The 18,866-nt window shown below is 42.9% G+C and overlaps 2 protein-coding genes across 6 annotated transcripts in view; one reads left to right on the top strand and one right to left on the bottom strand.

The window, feature by feature from the left end:
- The window catches only part of LOC139558595 (tumor protein D52-like), a 30,916-nt gene extending 19,736 nt beyond the window's left edge, over window positions 1–11,180 (bottom strand). For all 5 annotated transcript variants that reach the window (XM_071373823.1, XM_071373820.1, XM_071373821.1 and 2 more), the window contains exon 1: window positions 11,003–11,180. In XM_071373823.1, coding sequence (XP_071229924.1) covers window positions 11,003–11,021 — 19 coding nt within the window. In that variant the 5' untranslated portion in view covers window positions 11,022–11,180. The remainder of the gene's footprint in view (window positions 1–11,002) is intronic.
- Window positions 11,181–15,425: 4,245 nt separating this feature from the next.
- LOC139558803 (zinc finger and BTB domain-containing protein 10-like) overlaps window positions 15,426–18,866 on the top strand; it is a 17,970-nt gene continuing 14,529 nt past the window's right edge. The window contains exon 1 of the mRNA XM_071374245.1: window positions 15,426–16,352. Within this exon, the coding sequence (XP_071230346.1) occupies window positions 15,660–16,352 (693 nt within the window). The 5' untranslated portion in view covers window positions 15,426–15,659. The remainder of the gene's footprint in view (window positions 16,353–18,866) is intronic.

Below are 18,866 nucleotides of genomic sequence, written 5' to 3' on the forward strand. Positions count from 1 at the left end.
TAGTCAAACATATCTGTTTGGGCTATTTGCAGTCAATTTGAAGTCTACAAATTATTTGTAATTATAAACTGGGTGGTTCGATCCCTAAACGCTGATTGACTGACAGCCGTGGTATATCAGACCACATACCACCACAGGTATGAAAAAAACATGAATTTTTACTGCTATAATTACATTGGTAACCAGTTTATAATTGTAATAAGGCACCTCGGGGGTTTGTGGTATACTGCCAATATACCACGGTTATGGGATGTGTCCAGGCACTCCGCGTTGAATCGTGCATAAGAACAGCCCTTGGCCAATGTTTATTGGCCATATACCACCACACCCCCTCGGGCCTTATTGCTTAATTATGTTCCGGTCCCCCGACCATCTGCTCAAGAAAAAAATATGAATCTAGTTGACGATCCCTGTTATATAGTATTTACATGGCAAGTTCCCCTCACTGGAGCATTTAGTAAGCAGCTGTAATAGAAGCTTAAAGAGGAAATGTTGGTGACAGACACTAAGAGGCAGAGCAAATGACATATGGACACATCATGAGTCATTCATCATGACACGTCAACACACTGGGACTTCAACCAATCCCCTGCTTTTAAACACAGATTCAGGAAGTGAATGATGATTTTTCTTAGAGTACAGGATAGGCCAAATGTCAATAAACCTAATGTCAATTCGAGCTTCTTGTTTCAATTACAAACATCTCTGATGACAACTACTGGCAATTTCTGTCATTCAGCTATAATTTATATCTGCATACTTGTACGCAAGAGACATGTGGTGGAAGGGTGTGAAATTGTTTTGAATAGGTTTAAGTTTCATAAGGCCACATATATCCTTCACTCATAGAAACCTGCATATGGGCTGATCCACATCACTAAGGGAAATCAACAACAAAAAATTATGTAGGAATAGGTTAGGCTACGTCTGACGAAGACAGAAATCTTCAGTTCCCTCTGACGCTCTGAGGCCTCGCAGGTAGAGATGTGTCAAGTGTCGTCTCAGTCGTGGCTAGAGGGGGCGGATTCTGTCGCCTAAGATTCTGAAAGACTTCTCTTCTCAGACCACTCAAATGGAGCTAGTTGTCTCTTATTGAAATCTAATTATAGTAACTTTGCCATGACTCCTGTCTTAGAGTAATTCATATTGTTAGGTGAGGCCGCATCTCAGAGAAAAAGGAGAAAAACTCAGTTTTCAAGCTGTTCCGTTGTAGAGCTAGCCTGCGGTCGATCATGCTACATTATTAAAGGAGATCATTTGGAAATTATTTCTTGTGAAGAAAAGTTCAGAATAATGTATTTATGTGGATTATCTGGGTTGCGTTACTAAGGGCCAGAGATAAATGATAACGTTGCCATAAGCTACAGTACATGACCAAAAGTATGTGGACACCTGCTCGTCCAACATCTCATTCCAAAATCATGGGCATTAATATAGTTGGTCCACCCTTTGCCGCTATAACAGCCTCCACTCTTCTGGGCTTTCCACTAGATGTTGGAACATTGCTGCTATAACAGCCTCCACTCTTCTGGGAAGGCTTTCCACTAGATGCTGGAACGTTGCTGCTAGAACAGCCTCCACTCTTCTGGGAAGACTTTCCACTAGATGCTGGAACGTTGCTGCGTGAACTTGCTTCCATTCAGCTGCAAGAGCATTAGTGAGGTCGGGCACTGATATTGGGCGATTAGGCCTGGCTCGCAGTCGACGTTCTAATTCATCTCAAAGGTGTTCGATGGGGTTGAGGTCAGGGTTCTGTGAAGGCCAGTCAAGTTCTTCCACACCGATCTTGACAAACCATTTCTGTATGTACCTCGCTTTGTGCATGGGGGCACTTTCATGCTGAAACAGGAAAGGGCCTTCCCCAAACTGATGCCACACAGTTGGAAGCACAGAATCATCTAGAATGTCATTGTATGCTGTAGTGTTAAGATTTCCCTTTACTGGAACCAAGGGGCCTGAACCACAAAAAACAGCCCCGACCATTATTCCTCCTCCACCAAACTTTACAGTTGGCACTATGCAGTCGGACAGGTAGTGTTCTCCTGGCATCTGCCAAACCCAGATTCGTCCGTCAGACTGCCAGATGGTCAAGCGTGATTCATCCCTCCAGAGAAGGCGTTTCCACTGCTCCAGAGTCCAATGGCGGCAAGCTCTACGCCACTCCAGCTGACGCTTGGCATTGCGCATGGTGATCTTAGGCTTGTGTGCGGCTGCTGGGCCATGGAAACCCATTTCATGAAGCTCCCGACAAACAGTTCTTGTGCTGATGTTGCTTCCAGATGCAGTTTGGAACTCGGAGTGAGTGTTGCATAGTCACATACTTTTGTATATATAGTATATAACATATCGGTTGTGTTAGGCCCTACGTTGCCATTCATTCAATAACCATATCTTATTTCATTGTCTGAGTAATAAAGACAGAGATTTCCAGCCTTAACCTTAAACTACATAAAATAGATGTAGGTCTTTGGGTATGACCATTGAGACAACTACAAAACTGCTAGGCCTGTGCTTCCATCATAGGCCCAGGCTTCTAGGCCTGTGCTTCCATCATATAGGCCCAGGCTTCTAGGCCTGTGCTTCCATCATATTTTTTTTTTTTTTTCACCTTTATTTAACCAGGTAGGCAAATTGAGAACACGTTCTCATTTACAATTGCGACCTGGCCAAGATAAAGCAAAGCAGTTCGACACATACAACAACATATAGTTACACATGGAGTAAAACAAACATACAGTCAATAATACAGTGAAAAATAAGTCTATATACAATGTGAGCAAGTGAGGTGAGATAAGGGAGGTGAAGGCAAACAAAATATATATATAAATAAATAAAAATATGAAAAAATTGCCATGGTGGCGAAGTAAATACAATATAGCAAGTAAAAAATAAAAAAAACACTGGAATGGTTGGTTTGCAGTGGAAGAAAGTGTAAAGTAGAGATAGAAATAATGGGGTGCAAAGGAGCAAAATAAATAAATAAATACAGTAGGTAAAGAGGTAGTTGTTTGGGCTAAATTATAGATGGGCTATGTACAGGTGCAGTAATCTATGAGCTGCTCTGACAGCTGGTGCTTAAAGCTAGTGAGGGAGATAAGTGTTTCCAGTTTCAGAGATTTTTGTAGTTCGTTCCAGTCATTGGCAGCAGAGAACTGGAAGGAGAGGCGGCCAAAGGAAGAATTGGTTTTGGGGGTGACCAGAGAGATATACCTGCTGGAGCGCGTGCTACAGGTAGGTGCTGCTATGGTGACCAGCGAGCTGAGATAAGGGGGGACTTTACCTAGCAGGGTCTTGTAGATGACCTGGAGCCAGTGGGTTTGGCGACGAGTATGAAGCGAGGGCCAGCCAACGAGAGTGTACAGGTCGCAGTGGTGGGTAGTATATGGGGCTTTGGTGACAAAACGGATGGCACTGTGATAGACTGCATCCAATTTATTGAGTAGGGTTTTGGAGGCTATTTTGTAAATGACATCACCGAAGTCGAGGATTGGTAGGATGGTCAGTTTTACAAGGGTATGTTTGGCAGCATGAGTGAAGGATGCTTTGTTGCGGAATAGGAAGCCAATTCTAGATTTAACTTTGGATTGGATATGTTTGATGTGAGTCTGGAAGGAGAGTTTACAGTCTAACCAGACACCTAGGTATTTGTAGTTGTCCACATATTCTAAGTCAGAGCCGTCCAGAGTAGTGATGTTGGACAGGCGGGCAGGTGCAGGCAGCGATCGGTTGAAGAGCATGCATTTAGTTTTACTTGTATTTAAGAGCAATTGGAGGCCACGGAAGGAGAGTTGTATGGCATTGAAAGCTCGCCTGGAGGGTTGTTAACACAGTGTCAAAAGAAGGGCCAGAAGTATACAGAATAGTGTCGTCTGCGTAGAGGTGGATCAGAGAATCACCAGCAGCAAGAGCGACATCCTTGATGTATACAGAGAAGAGAGTCGGTCCAAGAATTGAACCCTGTGGCACCCCCATAGAGACTGCCAGAGGCCCGGACAACAGACCCTCCGATTTGACACACTGAACTCGATCAGAGAAGTAGTTGGTGAACCAGGCGAGGCAATCATTAGAGAAACCAAGGCTGTCGAGTCTGCCGATGAGGATGTGGTGATTGACAGAGTCAATATAGGCCCAGGCTTCTAGGCCTGTGCTTCCATCATATAGGCCCAGGCTTCTAGGCCTGTGCTTTCATCATATAGGCCCAGGCTTCTAGGCCTGTGCTTTCATCATATAGGCCCAGGCTTCTAGGCCTGTGCTTTCATCATATAGGCCCAGGCTTCTAGGCCTGTGCTTCCATCATAGGACCAGGCTTTTAGGCCTGTGCTTCCATCATATAGGCCCAGGCTTTTAGGCCTGTGCTTCCATCATATAGGCCCAGGCTTCTAGGCCCAGGCTTCCATCATATAGGCCCAGGCTTCTAGGCCTGTGCTTTCATCATATAGGCCCAGGCTTCTAGGCCTGTGCTTTCATCATTCTTCTTACTTTTGATCCACATTCACACTTTCAGTCAAACCGTTAAAATAAAATATCCCTTTGGCCCACTTTTGAGGTCAATTGCAGCTCACACGTTTGAGTACAATGTCTCCACATCCATTACATCATATCAGAGGGCTAGATAAAGTCAAAATAAATACATCCTATTTAACCGTCAGATATTCCCAGGGAGGGAGAGACATTTCCCGTGACCCCTGACACGGAACCCAAACCGGCTGCGCGCGTGTGCCATCGTGCATAAATGCATTTTGTACCCCTACACCAAACGCGATCAGGACACGCAGGTTAAAATATCAAAACAAACTCTGAACCAATGACATTAATTTGGGGACAGGTCGAAAAGCATTAAACATGTATGGCAATTTAGCTAGGTAGCTTGCACTTGCTAGCTAATTTGTCCTATTTAGCTAGCTTGCTGTTGCTAGCTAATTTGTCCTGGGATATACACATTGAGTTGTTATTTTACCTCAAATGCACAAGGTCCTCTACTCCGCCAATTAATCCACACATAAAACGGCCAACCGAATAATTTCTAGTCATCTCTACTCCTTCCAGGCTTATTCTTCTCTTGACTTTATATTGCAATTGGCAACTTTCACAAATGAAGTGCATTACCGCCACTGACCTCGTTCGTCTTTCAGTCACCCACGTGGGCATAACCAATGAGGAGATGGCACGTGGGTACCTGCTTCTATGAACCAATGATGAGATGGGAGAGGCAGGACTTAGAAATAGAACTGACTTCTATTTTACCCCTTGGCAACGCTGACGCTCGTTGGCGCTCGCGAGCAGTGTGGGTGCAATAATTGAATAACATGTATGTCTAAATTTATTTTGCAATGCGAGCGCACGTGACGCGAGCGGTGTAGTCAGCCTGTGAGAGGACACTGTAGTTAAAAAAAAATGTATACCTTTATTTAACTAGTTAAGTAACCGATGGAAACTATGGAACTGACAGAAGGGGAAGAACAGGGTGTTTGTTATCAACTCAGGTCATCTAAACAAGCACAGGCGGAGAAGTATAGGATAACTGAACTGGAGCAATTCCTTAGGTAACTCTTCTCAGTTACACCGGTAAACCGTACAATGAAGCCCTTCCCCGCCTCCTGGTAAAACAGTTCCTTTTCAGGCCTTTGTCGTATATAGGGTAGCTGAAAAATATTTTTATTTTATTACCCCTTTTTCTCCCCAATTCCGTGGTATCCAATTGGTAGTTACAGTCTTGTCTCATCGCTGCAACTCCCGTACGGACTCGGGAGAGACGAAGGTCGAGAGCCATGCGTCCTCCGAAACACGACCCAACCAAGCCGCACTGCTTCTTGACATAATGCCCGCTTAACCCAGAAGCCAGCCACACCAATGTGTCGAAGGAAACACCGTACACCTTGCGACCGGGTCAGCGAGCATGCGCCCGGCCCGCCACAGGAGATGCTAGAACGCTATGGGACAAGGACATCCCTGCCGGCCAAGCCCTCCCCTAACCAGGATGACGCTGAGCCAATTGTGCGTCGCCCCATGGGTCTCCCGGTCGCGGACGACTGCGACAGAGCCTGGACTCGAACCAGGATCTCTAGCGGCACAGCTAACAACTGAGATGCAGTGCCTGCAAAAGAGATACCACTCTATATTTGTACCAGGGGAATGCCTCAAAAAGGTGTCTTAAATAACCATAAATGTACTCTTTCATCTGAATTTAGGCTTCATGTTTGAAACCTAGGCCCTGTGGCTGATCATAGTCATTTGGCTACAGATCCAGATCAGCACTCATGTTGCTTTCACCTGAAGCTCTGACAGCCAACTGAACCTCTCACTCTGTTGCCATGACAGCTGCCTAAGAAGAAAAACCGTGGACTAGTGGTCACGACACCCTGATGAAAACCTTGGCAACGGAGCCAATTCATATCCATACTCAAGAGTTCGCTGTGACAAACTGTTCAGAGTTGAAAATGATGAAATCATAAAAAGATGCAATGTTATCAAAAAAATACATTTTATTTTAGTTTTCCGCTCCATGATTCTGAACCTCAAGACATACTACAAAATGAGCAGATTGACTTCAGGAAACAGCATCCATCACCTTTAAGATGCCCAAGGATTCTGATCCTGCATAGCAGATCACTCAATTTCCACTGAAAGAAAAGACAAGCAGGTCACAGAGGCCTTCCTACCTGGCAGCCCCTCCTGCAGAGTACACAAACCAGACTGTCTCTGGCATCATCCTGTTAATCTGCTGTTTAAACAACACGTGGCTCCCTGGCCTGTATACCTGCTGCAGCGAGACGTGAGCAGGCAGACATGAAGGGAGAGGAGGAAGGAGAGGGAGCCACGAGGCAGATGGCTGCCCAGCAGGAGAGGAGAAGAGGAAGGGGAGAGGAGAGGGTGAGAGGGGACAGAGAGAGAGAGATAGAGGGGGCGGGGAGTGGGGGATGGAGTCAAAGCCAGGAAGGATGCATTCAGCTGCTACCTGTCTGACCCTGCATCGAACCACCTTCCAAGAGGAATGTTGGAAGGAATGGAAAACCGAGGGGAAGGAGAACAGGGAAGTGGTCAGAGGGGTCATATGGGACTGGAGAGAGGAAGCAGAAGTAGAGAGTGTTGCTGCTGTTCAACACGCTCAAGAGGCATAGACTACTACCTGATTGGCTCTTGTGCAATGTGTAGCCTAGTTCTGGGCGTAAAATACTAGGCTAGACATGTAGAGACATGATTTGTTTACAACGTTTCAGAGATGGCAGGAAAACTGAAGAGTGCTGGTAGACTACTAGCCAACATCCTGTAAACAAATGAACCACAAGAACAGTGGTAACAGTACACTTCAGTGTTGCTTATCAACTAACAACATTATTATGTCAACAGGCTACGCCTTCATCCAAAGTGTGACAATTGAATTATGACTGTCTAAATAAAGCTAAAAATGGCTATCATCACAAACCTTTAAAAGGACGAAAGAGATACAGTAAACGGTAATCAATGGGTTATTGATTCAAGTCCAGAACAATCTGTATTGCGTACACAGTAAAGTAGGCGTGACACATCTAAAGGTGTGGTGTGTCGGCGTTCCAGCAGCAAACATATGGTAAGGCTTATTTTCAACCCACTTCAGTGAAAATAACTGCAAAGCAACAAAGCATAGATATATTTCTGTAAAATACCGGCTAATGTTGATAACCAATATTATGACTTGTTTTCTTTCTTTAATTTTTTCAAAAGCGTGCAACAAAGTAACAGTTAACTTGAGGTTGGGTTTTGAAGTTGAGGACCAGACAGAGACTTCCTTGTTCTATGAATTTTGGAGAAAAAAACAAGACATGAGCATTGTACAATATTGTACAACTACACTACATGGTCAAAAGTATGTGGACACCTGCTCTTTGAACATCTCATTCCAAAATCATGGGCATTAACATGGATTTGGTCCCCCCCTTTGCTGCTATAACAGCCTCCACTCTTCTGGGATTGCTTTCCACCAGATGTTGGAACATTGCTGCAGGGACTTTCTTCCATTCAGCCACAACAGCATTAGTGAGGTCGGGCACTCATGTTGGGCGATTAGGCCTGCCTCGCAGTCAGCGTTCCAATTCATCAGAAAAGTTTTAGATGGAGTTCGAGGTCAGGACTCTGTGCAAGCCTGTCAAGTTCTTCCACACCGATCTCGACAAACCATTTCTGTATGGACCTCGCTTTGTACATGGGGCACTGTCATGCTGAAACAGGAAAGGGTCTTCCACAAACTGTTGCCACAAATTTAGAAGCACAGAATGGTTTAGAATGTCATTGTATTTTGTAGCATTAAGATTTCCCTTCGCTGGCTGTGCAAGCCTGTCAAGTTCTTCCACACCGATCTCGACAAACCATTTCTGTATGGACCTCGCTTTGTACATGGGGCACTGTCATGCTGAAACAGGAAAGGGTCTTCCACAAACTGTTGCCACAAATTTAGAAGCACAGAATGGTTTAGAATGTCATTGTATTTTGTAGCATTAAGATTTCCCTTCGCTGGAACTAAGTAGCCTAGCCCAAACCATGCTCCAGAGTCCAATGGCGGCGAGCTTTACAGCACTCCAGCTGGCGCTTGGCATTGCGCATGGTGATCTTAGGCTTGTGTGCGGCTGCTCGGCCATGGAAACCCATTTCATGAAGCTCCCGACAAACAGTTCTTCTGCTGACGTTGCTTCCAGAGGCAGTTTGGAACTCGGTAGTGAGTGTTGCATAGTCACATACTTTTGTATATATAGTATATAACATATCGGTTGTGTTAGGCCCTACGTTGCCATTCATTCAATAACCTATATTATGTCATTGTCTGAGTAAGACAAAGATTTCCAGCACTAACCGGTCCCGTTCTGTGAGCTTGTGCAGTCAAGCCGTTGTTCCTCCTAGATGTTTCCACTTCACAATAACAGCACTTACAGATGACCGGGGCAGCTCTAGCAGGGCAGCACTGACTAGCTAGAAAGCTGGCATCCTAAGACGGTGCCACGTTGAAAGTCACTGAGCTCTTTTTAAAAAAAAACGTTATTTAACTAGGCAAGTCAGTTAAGAACAAATTCTTATTTACAATGACGGCCTACCCGCGGCCAAACCCGGACGACGCTGGGACAATTGTGCGCTGCCCTATGGGACTCCCAATCACGGCCGGATGTGATACAGCCTCTTCAGTACGGCCATTCTAATGCCAATGTTTGTCTATACAGATTGCGCGGCTGTGTGCTCCATTTTATACACCTGTCAGCAACGTACGTGTATCTTATTTCTTCGGGGTATATCGAACATTTATACAAGCTTCTGCAGAAGGCTGAACTTGCGTTAGCTAGCATATGCTACCAAATATGTAGTGAGAGGAAGCCCATTAGCGGGCAGTGGGAGAAGATGGAACGAGATGGATTTTGGCCAACATTCTGCACATTTTCTCATCAATGAAACATTTGATCTTAATACTGTTTTGTGTTCCCGAAACTAGAAAAGGTTATGATAACACCGAACCCAAACCGGCCATTGTGCGCTATCGTGCATAAATGTATTTTGTCCCCCTACACCAAACGCGATCACGACACGCAGGTTAAAATATCAAAACAAACTCTGAACCAATGACGTTAATTTGAGGACAGGTCGAAAAGCATTAAACATGTATGGCAATTTAGCTAGGTAGCTTGCACTTGCTAGTTAATTTGTCCTATTTAAGTGCTGACATATAAAATTGTTTAGTGCAAATCCAACCCTTGTAATTTAGGTACATTATGAAAATAAAGACATGACAATTAGGCTACAGGAGATGAGCATTACAGGTAACATTTGAAGTTCATTTAATTTCATGAAGTTTAGCAATATTGCTTTCAAAATGATTGCAGTCGTTCCCATAGATAGTAAGTACATGGTTGTTCTGTCTGTGTATCACTGACCCTGAATAAACTATTGACTGGGATAACACAGCTGGCCTTTTAAGTAAATCATATGCTGTTTTAATAAACATTTTGTTGGCTTTATAATCGTGTGCGAAAATTAACTAGCTAGTAGCTAGCTAGTTAGCTATACCTTGGTAACGTACAATGTTTTCTGGCTTTTCTCAAAACGAACCTCATTGTGACTAGCAACTTGTTGTCCCTTATGCTGGCCTTTACAGTCAAACATCGCTTCAGACACGTCACAAATATAGATATGACCACCACTGTAGACCAGTTCTCCCCTCTTGTCACAGATTTAGCTCATCTCAAAATAAAAGCTGTGAAAACCTGCAAACTTTCTAAAATGTTTTGTCACCAGTGTCATGTTGACATCGTTTAGACCTCACACCCCGTCTCTCCTACGACACTAATCTGGACAGCACCTTCGGCGCTCCGCCCAAGTAAGGCATTTGGTTGGTTTGACGTGTTGTGAGGCGTCAGTGTATTACACTGGGTTCAAAACCCTCTTTAAACTGATTTCTGCAATTCAACCAAAATTATAACGAACCCCTTTGGGGTAACCCAGACACATCACTTGGGCTATAACGTTGAAGTATCCGTTAATAAACGTTGCTTTCTCACCACCACATATGGCAGTGGGAGAGGACGGAACTAGGTGAAACTGGGCCGACATTTTGCTAATTTTCTCATCGATGAAACATTTTCTCTCAACAGATTCGTCTGTTGCCAAAACATAAATATGTTACGAACACAATGCACTAAGTTTTAAAGAATTGCGTTTGTGCACACGCGCACTTCACACGTTCCCTAACGGAAATATGTCAATACATGCTGCAACGCGCCAATAGGATCTCGCTAGCTCGTGCTTGCCCACTTTCTTGCTTGTTTTGCCCACAATGCTTAATTCACTCCACTATAAACGACACAGATGAACTACATTGGTTACTTATAAATATATTTCTGTCTGTGATGGAACTTCCACAGGCTTCCCGGGGCTAGCCTACAGCTAGCTGGCTAACTTTGGTTTAAAACAAACTAAACAGTGTTTTAAAATGCTTGTCACTAATATGAATGTAATTTTGAAATGTATGCTATAGCAAATACATTACCTTGATCTGCTTCCTCCATCCTTACGCTGTATGCTGTTTCTGCTATTATTTTTTGGGTCAAAAAGCTTGCAGGTTCCCCACTTCGCTCCAGCAATATTGCGCACTCACATGCTGCTAGGCAGTAGGGGTGGGGCCCTCTGTGACGTCAAGCCGTAGAGAGAGTACGTAGAAGTGTAAACAAGAGCCAGGCACGTGGTTAATTGTTTAACTCCAGAGTGGTATAATACAAAGCAGAGTCAAGGAGTTATCCAGCTAACTTGCCTAAATATTCTGAATAACATGTTTTGGGGGAAAGATAAGCTTGAGATGGGCATGGTCTAATTGAGTCAACAGCCCAAAACACATATCGAAGTTTAGCTCACCTAATGAACCAGAAAATCAACAGTTATTTATTTTTCTGTATGTTTATCAAAGATACTGTTTTATAGTATACCCCTCACTGCTCCCTAGCCGCGGCTCGAGCCCAGCCACGCTTCGCACCCCAGCCCGACCGACCCATCCCTTAGAGCCAATCCTTATCCCGAAGTTACGCATCTGACTAGCCGACATCCCTTACCTACACCTACATTGTTCTAACATGCCAGAGGCTGTTCACCTTGGAGACCTGCTGCGGATATGTGTACGGCCTGGCGCGAGATTTACACCCTCTCCCCGGGATTTTCAAGGGCCAGCGAGAGCTCACGGCATTAATCAAACGATCTATTGCAGCACACAAAATTATCTATTTGGGCTCCCGAGTGGCACAGAGGTCTAAGGCACTGTATCTCAGTGCTAGAGGCGTCACTACAGACCCTGGTTTGATTCTAGGCTGTATCACAACCGGCCATGATTGGGAGTCCCATAGGGCGGCGCACAATTGGCAAAGCGTCGTTAGGGTTTGGCCGGAGAAGGCCGTCATTGTAAATATGAATTTATTCTTAACTGACTTGCCTAGTTAAATAAAGGTTTCAATTTAAAAAAATATAAAAAATAAACACCAAGCCTGATTAACTAATATTTCACATTTTGTTATGATATATTTCTTCATGTGCATGTAGGATAGCCTAATTGAGGTCTGTCTGAACTTACATTAATGGATTTAATGTGTGGCAGAAGGATCTTCTAGACTACTTTCCAATCTGACCTGTAACCTAATTAATAGAAAGACACCCAATATGAGACTTGACTCAGACTATAACCATAGACTGCCTTGACCAGATCCATATATTCATATATTAAGAAAGATCTAAGTACAGAGCCTTCAGAAAGTATTCATACCCTTTGACTTATTCCACATTTCATTGTGTTACAGCCTGAATTCAAAATGGAGTAAATCGATTTTTATCTCACCCATCTACACACAATACCCCATAATGCCAAAGTGAAAACATGTTTTAAGACATTTTTGCAAAATTATTGAAAATGAAATAGAGAAATATCACATTTACATAAGTATTCAACCCCCTGAGTCAATACATGTTAGAATGAACTTTGGCAGCGATTACAGCAGTGAGTCTTTCTGGGTAAGTCTCTAAGAGCTTTCCACACCTAGATTGTGCAACATGTGCCCATTATTCTTTTCACAATTCTCCAAGCTCTGACAAATTGGTTGTTGATCATTGCTAGACAACCATTTTCAGGTTTTGCCATAGATTTTCAAGTAGATTTAAGTCAACAGTAACTCTGCCACTCACTGTCTTCTTGGAAAGCAACTCCAGTGTAGATTTGGCCTTGTGTTTTAGGTTATTGTCCTATTTCTGGTGTCTGGTGGAAAGCAGACTGAACCAGGTTTTCCTCTAGGATTTTGCCTGTGCTTAGCTCCATTCTGTTAATTTTTTATCCTGAAAAGTGATACACCATCCAAAGTGTAATAACAACTTCACCATGCTCAAAAGGATATTCAACGTCTGCTTAATGTTTTTTTTACCCATCTACCAATAGGTGCCCTTCTTTGCAAGGCATTGGACAACTTCCCTGGTTTTTGTGGTTTAATCTGTGTTGGAAATGTAGTGCTCGAATGAGGGACGTTACAGATCATTGTACTGTATGTATGGGGTACAGAGATTAGGTAGTCATTCAAAAATCATGTTAAACACTATTACTACACACAGAGTGAGTCCATCCAATTTATTATAAAACGTTTTAATCTAAATTTTCTCCTGAACTCATTTAGGCTTGCCATTACAAAGGGGTTGATTACTTATTGGCTCAAGACATTTCAGCTTTAAATTTTTTATTAATTTGTAAAAATTTTGAAAAACATTATTCCACTTTGACATTGTTGGGTATTGTGTGTAGGTCAGAGACAAAACATATCAATTGATTCCATTTTAACTGCAGGCTGTAACACAACAAAATGTGGAACAAGTCAAAGGGGGTGAATACTTTCTGAAGGGACTAGTGAAAGACAATAGGTGTGTCCTTGACACCTGCCATTATTCATCACTATTGATCTATTAATTTCCATTCAAACAACAACAACTAAAAAGACATGCATTCCAACCACAATTGTGTCAGTAGTTCAAAAACACACATTTGAGACATTTAAATGGAGAGACACTGATTGTTTTGGGCATGCACATTTTATTACCCTCCCTCCCTCTCTCTGGATTTAGACCTGACAAGGCTTTAAAAACACATGCCATTACCAGAAGCAGAGTCAAACACTGTGTCCTGGCTTAGTCCTTAATTTAGAGACTTTGAAACAGGACACTGAACACTAGGCCTAACAATGCCACTCATTACTCTAACTGTGCTGTCAGTCTAACTGTGCTGTCAGTCAGTCAACTCAGTGAATCATGAAAGGCTTCCACCTGCTGGAGCAGCATAGCAGGAGCAAGTTTCCATGGGATTACAGTCTCATAGGCTAGAATAGATCAATATCAATTCCCCTATTTTGTATTGATCTTTAACTTCAATATTCTGGAGGGGAAAAAACAACAGCAATGTAAAATCAGGCCTGACAATTTTTTTTTATAGACTATTGATGATGTTGACATAAACATATATATATTACTATATCATTATACATGTTTAGGCCAATGAATTAGGGCTACTTGTTTTGGTCTATTCATCGATAAAACCTAATTTGAATAGCTAAATATTCTACTTAGTCACATTTGACTGTGTACATTTCCAAGCAATTCATATTTACTTATTTTGATTGTTTTTGATTGATGATAACATTATCTCTGATATAGCTGTGGTTTTTCACAAAATGTATTTTAATAAAATATATAGCCTACATTTGGACTAAATGAGTTTGAGTTAATTGTATTATAAGTACATAATAAAGAAAAGGGATTACATTTTTTTTGTTGTTGAAAATATCGAAATAGTAGTGGGGGAAAAGTTTGTATACAAAGAACCATGAAAGTGTTAATCATTCCCTAACCCTAGCCTCAACCCTAACACACTGCTAACCTTATGCCTAACCCTAACCTTAAATTAAGACCAAAAACCAGTGGCGTGAAATACTTTAGTAAAAAGACTTGAACCACTACGTCGTTTTTTGGGGTATCTGTACTTTACTTTGCTAGTTGTATGATTGAAAAGATTTACTTCACTACATTCCTAAAGAAAATAATGCACGTTTTACTCCATAAATTTTCCCTGACACCCAAAAGTACTCGATACATTTTGAATGCTCGTCAGGACATGGCCCAAATTCACGCACTTATCAAGAGAACATCCCTGGTCATCCCTACGCTACTGCCTCTGATCTGTTGGACTCGCTAAACACAAATGCTTCGTTTGTAAATTATGTCTGAGTGTTGGAGTGTGCCCCCTGGCTATCCACAAGTAAATTAAAAACAAGAAAATTGTGCCATCTGGTTTGCTTAATATAATGATTTAGGAATGATTTATACATTTACTTTTGATAGATAAGTGTATTTCAAACCAAATACTTTTAGACTTTTACTCAAGTAGTATTTTACTGGTTGACTTTCACTTTTACTTAAGTCATTTTCTATTAAGGTATCTTTACTTTTACTCAAGTATGACATTCGGGTACTTTCTCCGCCACTGCCCAAAAGCAACAACAACAAAAGTTCTGGAATTTTTATGATATAGCCAATGTTGACTTTGTGGCTGTGGTAACCGATAGGCTATGTCACCACCACCACCACTACACCTTGTGCGTTGGATCACTTGCTGTACCTGTCCATTGGAATTAGCATAAAACAAACACGATAAGCGCACTAGATCTGTTTGACGCAGTTAATACAAGGGGACTGCCAACCCGCTTGGCAGGAGGTATGAAAGGAGGACAATGATTTATTGGTTGAAGAGAAGGAAAACATAGATGAAAAGCACGCGTAAAATGAGCGCAGCCACTCAAACAAAAGACGCCATGCTGTTAACCGCACCCCCCATCTTCCTTTAAATGAGCCCCCAACTACCCCCCTTTCTCTGATCGAGGTGCATTATGGGGAAAGTCGTTGCCATTCGACCTCTGCAAGCCTGCGCGGACGCAGCTAGAACCCTGAAATTCATTATGCGTTTAAAAGCTTTATTTATTTCCGCATAACCTACATACTCTCACCAGGAGGCCAAAGCGGGAAAAAACGACAACCAGCCATTTAATTCGGATCCATAACATATCATACTTAAAGAAATAGAAATTAGTCGGTAGTAATATTGTTAAGAAAGTGGTAGATTTGAATATATTAAGAAAATGTCCGGAGAGAGAAACCGCAGGTCGCTGGCGTTCCGAGGAGGTGGATTAGCGGTAACCAGCTCCAGTGGTGTCGGTGGGGGCAACAGTAACAGCTGGGAGGCCCAGGCCTGTCAAGATCGACATTTGAACGGGAACAGGCCAGATCAAGAAGAGGATAGGGATCTGGGTGCAAAAGGACCATCGCAAGGGAGAGTGGAGGGTGGGGGGTCTGTCAGTGATAGCACAGAACCAGAGGCTGAGGAGGAAGAGGACCCGGAAGGGGGCAACTGGGCAACTGGGGTAGGAGAGGATCGTGTCGGTTGGGTGGCAGTAACTGTCGGAGAAGACGAGTCCAGGGAAGGGAGTAGCCGGACAGCGGGTAACTGCCTGAACAGCGAGGACGGCGCTGACTTGGGCAGCGGGGGCACGGGATCCGAGGACGACAGAGGCGAAGCTGCCAGGAAATCTTGGGTAGAAATGAGACCGCAGACGCTACTGCAGAAACACTCCCAATTCCAAGCTTCATGGCTACAGGAGTTTCCATGGCTCACATTTTGTCAGGAGACGGGACTTATGTCCTGCTCCTGGTGTCACAACATTCCCACTAAAAACAACGACGAGCTGGTCAGAGGTAGTCGAAATTACAAGCGGGCCTTGCTGCTGAGACATCACCTGTCTTCTGAGCACGGGAGGAATGACCCGACAAAGCAGGTAAAGTGTCATCCGCTTAATTTATATTTGTCATTTTTTAGTTATTTGTAGCTAGCCAATATTATCCGAGAAGGAAAATAGACCGACAGCTAACCAACTAATTAGCTTGCTAGTGTCTGTTTTAGGCACAGTTGACTTCGAGTAGCTTGCTAGTTGGGGCTAACAGTTCGCTGGCAGTTTCATTTCCCCGCGAGAGGCTATGTAAAGTTGCTAGTTTGAAACTGACGTTAATGTTTGCTCGTAAATGGGAGCTAGTCTGATCCCATGTCAATCTAAGTACCTAACGTTACAGCTCACGTAAATAAAATGTGTTTAATGGTGACATTACTATAGAAGCCAATTACTAGCTAAACAAATCTGTCTAGTTCAAGTTAGCCTGTAGGCCAGTAACAGTGTGAGTCCCGTTAGCATATAGTACTATTCTAAAATTAATAGGTGGCTAGCTAGCCTCGCTTAATTTACATTTGCATAGCCACAAGAACAGTACACATACTAGTTATCAGGAACTACCTTGGATGATTGCTAGCTAGAGGTCGCCAAAGGCAAGGGTTTGACCATATTAGCTTTTGGGGAACTGAACCCCCTGCCTACCCAATCGGAAGGGTAAGCAGAAACTGGTGCTGTTCCGCTGTCCTCTGTCGTCTCTGAGAACAATGTTACGTCACATCTAATCATTGTGGGGTTGGAGGTGTGTGTTTGTGTGACCACATTAACCAGGGCTCTCGTTGCACGCACGGCCTTTGGTTTGTTTTGGTGTGGTGAGATATCCTTCTGAGAATTCTACTCCAAAGGGAACTGTTTGGTATTTAAACTCCGTTATGGTAAGAGATTATAGTACATCACAGGATATACATCGGTAGGTTGTTTCAGTCGACTATTTTAATAAAGGCTACATGGATAGTAGGAACCTAAACATAGCACAAGGAAGCAGATGGAATTTCATTTTGATGACCATCTCTTTCGTCAACAACCCCTTTCCCCTTTACGCTTATTCTTCCACCACTAACTATCTCTAGACCGACAACACATGGCCACATCACAGAGGTGGATATTGTCACCATGATGTTCTCTTTTGGACCCAGCCAGAGCAGTGTGAGAGACCTGCCCATCCAGCAGCATCTGTACTCCAGCAGCACTGACACACTGTAACACGTGGCACATCTGGAGAAAGGATGAAGGATGGACCCGAGTGTGGAGCTGGAGCTGGTCTTGGACCAGTAGAGAGGAGGGAGGAGGGAGTCCTAGCCGGACTCCATACCACTATACAGCAGCCTATCTAACATAGCTTACATGCAGTACTGTTGCAGGCCTGTATCCCCACCATTGTGACCTGTCTGGGTTACTGGGTCATTTAACGGCCTCAATACCAGAACGTATCCCCACCATTGTGACCTGTCTGGGTTACTGGGTCATTTAACGGCCTCAATACCAGAACGTATCCCGACCATTGTGACCTGTCTGGGTTACTGGGTCATTTAACGGCCTCAATACCAGAACGTATTGTCAAGTCCCCACAGTGAACGCTACTGGGTTAAAGATGGCAAAGATTCCTCTTTATGTAACCAGGAAGTAGGCCTAGGTCTTTTCATATTGCAGATAGTGTGGCTACTATCAATGTAATTCTCTGAATCATTTCCAATCCCCCATGTACAGTACCAGTCAAAAGTTTGGACACACCTACTCATTCCAGTGTTTTTCTTAATTTTTTTAACTATTTTCTACATTGTAGAATAATAGTGAAGACATCAAAATGAAATAACACATATGGAATTATGTGGTAACCAAAAAAGTATTAAACAAATCAAAATATATTTTATATTTGAGATTCTTCAAAGTAGCCACCCTTTGCCTTGATGACAGCTTTGCACACTTGGCATTCTCTCAACCAGCTTCATGAGGTAGTCACCTGGAATTGTCTGTTTTAAATCCCGTGTTGTTTAAACCACGTGCCATGGAATCGGTACATCGAAATCTCCTCGCAACTATTTTGCAACCTTTATGGCATAGCTGTCATTTCTTTGCTCCTTAAATTAAACTGGTATACTTTTTTATTTATCACAATTTTGGTCTTTTACGCAGGGCTGGCAGACAAGTTCTTCACCTTCCACTTGCCTCCTTCATTTTTGCTCTAACGCCACAATCAGTTGCTTGTAATTTTGGATAGAGCAGACATTTCCATATATTTTTGTTAACGGAATGTGTGACAACTCCACCAGTCCTATTTATGATATAATTTACAAAGATTAAACCCCACCCCCCAAAAAAACATAAGAACGGGTTTTTATCCATTAGTATATTTGAGTTGAACAATTTTTGTTGTAATATTTGTTTGTTCTTTTCTGGTGGATTAAAAATTGCAACCAGCTTTCTATGGCTTGTTTTAAAAAATTGAAAAAGAACATTCTTGAACACTGAAAAAGAACATTCTTGAAAAAGGACATTCTTGAGCCATTCTTACTAATCTGCTAGAGAACCAGTTTGGATTGAAGGTTAGTTTATGTAGGACTAGGCTAT

This window comes from Salvelinus alpinus, chromosome 29, assembly GCF_045679555.1.
Source record: "Salvelinus alpinus chromosome 29, SLU_Salpinus.1, whole genome shotgun sequence".
NCBI classification, from domain to species: Eukaryota; Metazoa; Chordata; class Actinopteri; order Salmoniformes; family Salmonidae; genus Salvelinus; species Salvelinus alpinus.